The sequence below is a fragment of the Helobdella robusta genome, assembly GCF_000326865.2.
Source record: "Helobdella robusta unplaced genomic scaffold HELROscaffold_24, whole genome shotgun sequence".
Classification (NCBI taxonomy): domain Eukaryota; kingdom Metazoa; phylum Annelida; class Clitellata; order Rhynchobdellida; family Glossiphoniidae; genus Helobdella; species Helobdella robusta.
The window spans coordinates 2,162,267-2,166,464 of NW_008704261.1; the positions used below are offsets into that span (position 1 = coordinate 2,162,267).

General features: G+C 41.5%; 1 protein-coding gene across 1 annotated transcript; it reads left to right on the plus strand.

The window, feature by feature from the left end:
* Nucleotides 1-654: 654 nt before the first annotated feature.
* HELRODRAFT_145344 (hypothetical protein) lies at nucleotides 655-996 on the plus strand (the record flags this gene model as incomplete). Its single annotated transcript, XM_009019412.1, has 1 exon — nucleotides 655-996. A coding segment is annotated over one exon (342 nt), but the record flags the coding sequence as incomplete, so codon positions are not given.
* Between the last annotated feature and the right edge of the window lie 3,202 nt (nucleotides 997-4,198).

Consider the following 4,198-nt stretch of genomic DNA (forward strand, 5'->3'; position numbering starts at 1 on the left):
TCTAAGTCCTGGTTATGACATTAAACTGACCCTCACTGCCTTGTGAGTGATGTTGGATGATCAAAGGCTAGGCCCGCCGCTTATAACTGTGGTTGCGTAAGGAAGGGCGTCCTGCGTAAAAACTAGCCAAAAAAAATAATACTTATGATGACGGAAATAACAGTGGCCCTCAGTATCCGGCAGAAGAGGGTGCGAAGAATCTCCGGAGACCCAGTCCATGGGGTTGTGGTGCAAGGCCCTGTGGATGGTCTGGCTACTGGCACCCCACACTATAATGTGGCGGTGCAAGGTACTATAGATGGAAGGACTACTTGTAGACCAAGGGGTTGGAGGTTTGGTACCTGGAATGTAGGCACGTTGACAGGAAGAAGTTTGGAAGTGGTGGAGGAGCTGCAGAGGAGAATGGTTGACGTGGCTGCATTACAGGAGATCAGATAGAAGGGTGAGGGTACAAGGTTTGTGGGGGCTAAAGGAGGAAGATATAAGTTGTGGTGGAAGGGGAATGATGGTACGGGAGGAGTTGGGTTGCGTTGTGATGGTAAGAGAAGAGTTGGTGGAGAAGGTGTTGGAAGTGAGGCGGAGAAGCAATGGTGTAATTGTGGTGGTGATGGTGTAATAGTGAGGGTGATATCAGGATATGCTCTGCAACAAATTACGAACGAAGAGGAGAAGGATAGGTTATATGATGATGTTTCTGACGAGATTGGGCAAGCGGGGTTGGATGAGTTTGTGGTGTTGTTGGGTGATTTGAATGGTCATGTGGGGGCGGATGCAGACGGATATGAAGGTGTACCTGGGAGATGGGGATATGGTATACGGAATGAGGAAGGGCGTAGAGTGTTGGAGTTGGCGGATTCACATAGCATGGTGGTGGGGAATACCTGGTTTACAAGGGAACCAGCGCGATTGATTACATCTAGGTCAGGGGAGCATAGGTTAATGATAGATTATATATTGGTAAGGGCGAAGAATAGAAAATGTGTAAGGAATGTGAAGGCGATACCTGGTATGTTGCAGCATAGTATGGTTGTGATGGATGTGGCATCAAAAGAAATGGAGAGGAGGAAGGAGGGTAAGTTTGTGGCAAAGAGAAATACATGGAAGTTGAAGTTGGTAAGGGCCAAACATAGGAAGTATGTGAAGAATGTGAAGGAGATACCTGGTATGCGGTAGCATAGTATGGTTGAGATGGATGTAACATCAAAAGAAATGGGGAAGAGAAAGAAGGATAAGTTTGTGGCAAAGAGAAAGACATGGAAGTTGCAGGATGCAGAGGTGAGGAAGGCATTTGAAGAGAAGGTGGCTGAAAATTGGGAGAGTGGTAAGGATGGAGATGTTTTGGAGAGATACAGGGACTGTGTGTTGGCTACGGCAGATAAAGTATGTAGATGGACGAAAGGAAAGTGTAGGCATGATGAGACGTGGTGGTGGGATGAAGATATAAGAAGGGTTTTGGAGGTCAAGAAGGAGAGGTTTAGGGTATGGAGAAGGGACATGATGGAGGAAGCGGAGTTTGAGTATAGGAAGGCTAAGAAGGTTGCAAAACAGGCAGTGGCAACTGCAATGACGAAAGCATCAGATAGGTTAATGAAGGAAATGGAATTTGATGTGAGTTCGAGGAAAATGTTCAAAGTAGCAAAGCAGTCAATGAGGGATAGGAAAGATGTTATAGGGAATGGATGTGTTTGGGATGGATCTGGCAAGTTGTGCATAGATGAGGAGGAAAAAGCTCAGGTGTGGAAAGCTCATATGAAAAGGTTGATGAATGAAGAGAATGAGTGGGATGGAGATGTGGAATCCGCGGTCACACACGGACCTATAGAGAAGGTGACGATGGAGGAAGTAGAGAAAGCAGTTCGAGAAATGAAACTAGGTAAGGCGACAGTGGTTTCGGAAGTGGCGGCAGAACATATAAAAGCGAGTGAGGTGATAGGAATTGAAGTTATGATGAAAATTGCTAACAGTATGTTTGATGATGAAGGTATACCTGAGGATTGGCGACACAGTGTGTTGGTGCCGTTGTATAAGGGCAAAGGAGATGTGAGAGATTGTGGGTCATATAGGCGTGTGAAATTGCTAGAGCACGGAATGAAGGTAGTGAAGGGTGCTTGAGAGGAGGTTGAGAAATATGGTGACAGTTAATGAAATGCAGTGTGGGTTTATGCCTGGTAGGGGAACGGTGGATGCGTTGTTCATGGTGAGAATGTTGCAGGAGAATTATAGAAAGAAGAAACGAAGATTGTACATGTGTTTTGTGGATCTAGAAAAGGCTTTTGATCGAGTACCGAGGAAGGTCATTGAAGGGGCGTAGAGGAAGAAAGGAGTGAAAGAGAGACTTGTTAAAGCTGTGATGCAGCTGTATGAAGGGGCAAAGACAAAGGTGAGGGTTGGAAGGGGGATGTCGGACGCTTTTAGTGTTAAGGTAGGAGTGCATCAAGGATCAGTGTTATCACCATTTCTGTTTGCCATTGTGATGGATGTTGTGTGTGGAAACATAATGGAGGGGTTGTTATTTGAGATTTTGTATGCAGATGATTTAGTCTTGATGGCTGATAGCATGGAAGAATTGCAGTTAAAATTTGACAGATGGAAAAGTGTTATTGGAAAGAAAGGGTTAAAAGTTAATATTGGTAAGATGAAGGTAATGGTGAGTGGGGAACGTGGGGAGCGAGTGATAAGTAAAATAGACCCCTGTGGGGTATGTGACAGGAGAGTGAAGGCTTACTCGGTATTGTGTATAGGATGTCAGAAATGGGTGCATAAGAGATGTAGTGGTGTGAGGGGGTACTGAAAAAAGTGGAAGGCACGTTCAAGTGTAAGAAATGTGTTCATGGTGTGATTAATAGGACGGACGCAAGGACGGGGTTGAGTGGTGGTATTGAAAGAGTGGAAAGCTTTGTTTATTTAGAAGTTAAGCTGAACGCGGATGGAGGATGTTTGAACGCTGTAGTATGGATGAAATTTAGGGAACTGGGTGGGGTATTGTGTGGAAAGAAATGGTCAGTGAAAATGAAAGGGAGGGTGTATAAAGCATGTGTGAGAGCAGCGATGGTATATGGTGGTGAAACTTGAGTGTTGATGAGAGAAGAGGAAAGTGTACTGCAGAGGGCTGAAAGAGCTATGGTGAGGATGATGTGTGGGGTTAAAGTGAATGATAGGAGGAGTAGTACAGAGCTGATGTCAATGATGGGACTGAATGAGGACATTGTGACATTGATGGAGAGAGCAGGTGGAGAAGGACAGGGTGAAAGCGTGGTTGTGTGATACTGAGGCGAGTGACAGATGTGGATGGCGTCGAGGGGTATTTCGGTTTCATCATAGGTAGCCAAACGGCAACCCCCGATCTCGAGGAAAATATCGTCTAAACGTGTGTTGTATATAAAACATTATTCTAAGTTATGATAGTAGATGATAATTTATAAAAATATATATACATAACCTAGAAGTCAGAGTAACGTGAAATATATTCATACATACACACATACACACACACTTATTTAATTAACCATATCTATACATACATACATATATATTGTTTATTTTCTCCAAAGATACAAAAATAAACAGAAAAAAAACTCGTAATAGTTTATTAACTAAAAATGTTCTACAATGATTCAATGAGAAAACAACAATGATCAAACTTTTGCAGAAGTATACAAACACATTTTCTCTCACATATAAACACCATCTGCACAGTTACAAAAATATAAACAACATTTTTCTAAGATATGATCGTAGATGGCAAATTGATGAAAAATATGCATACAAAACGTAAACAGTCAGAGTAACGAATAATGCCCGGTAGGATAGTCCGTAAGCACAAGGATTCATGGAGATTTATAAGTACAAGCAAAAATTTTGAGATTTTTTTTAAATGATGCCAGATTATCGATGTTTTTAATGTTGAAGGGAATCACACTGTTCCATAATTTAGGGGCAGTGTGAGATATACAATTGTTACAAAATATACAAATTTAATCTAGATGTTTTTGATGTTTTTATATAGAAAGTATGATTTTGCCTTGAAATAATTGATTTATATGAATTTGAATAATGGAAGAATAATTTCTGAATAATATAGAAGTAAAAGATTTCTTAAGAATTTAAAAGTAAATAATGTTTGAAGATAAAAATTAATTTGATTAATTGATAGAATTTTAGTCTTAGCAAGAAGTTCTGTGGTATGATCGGTTTGTTT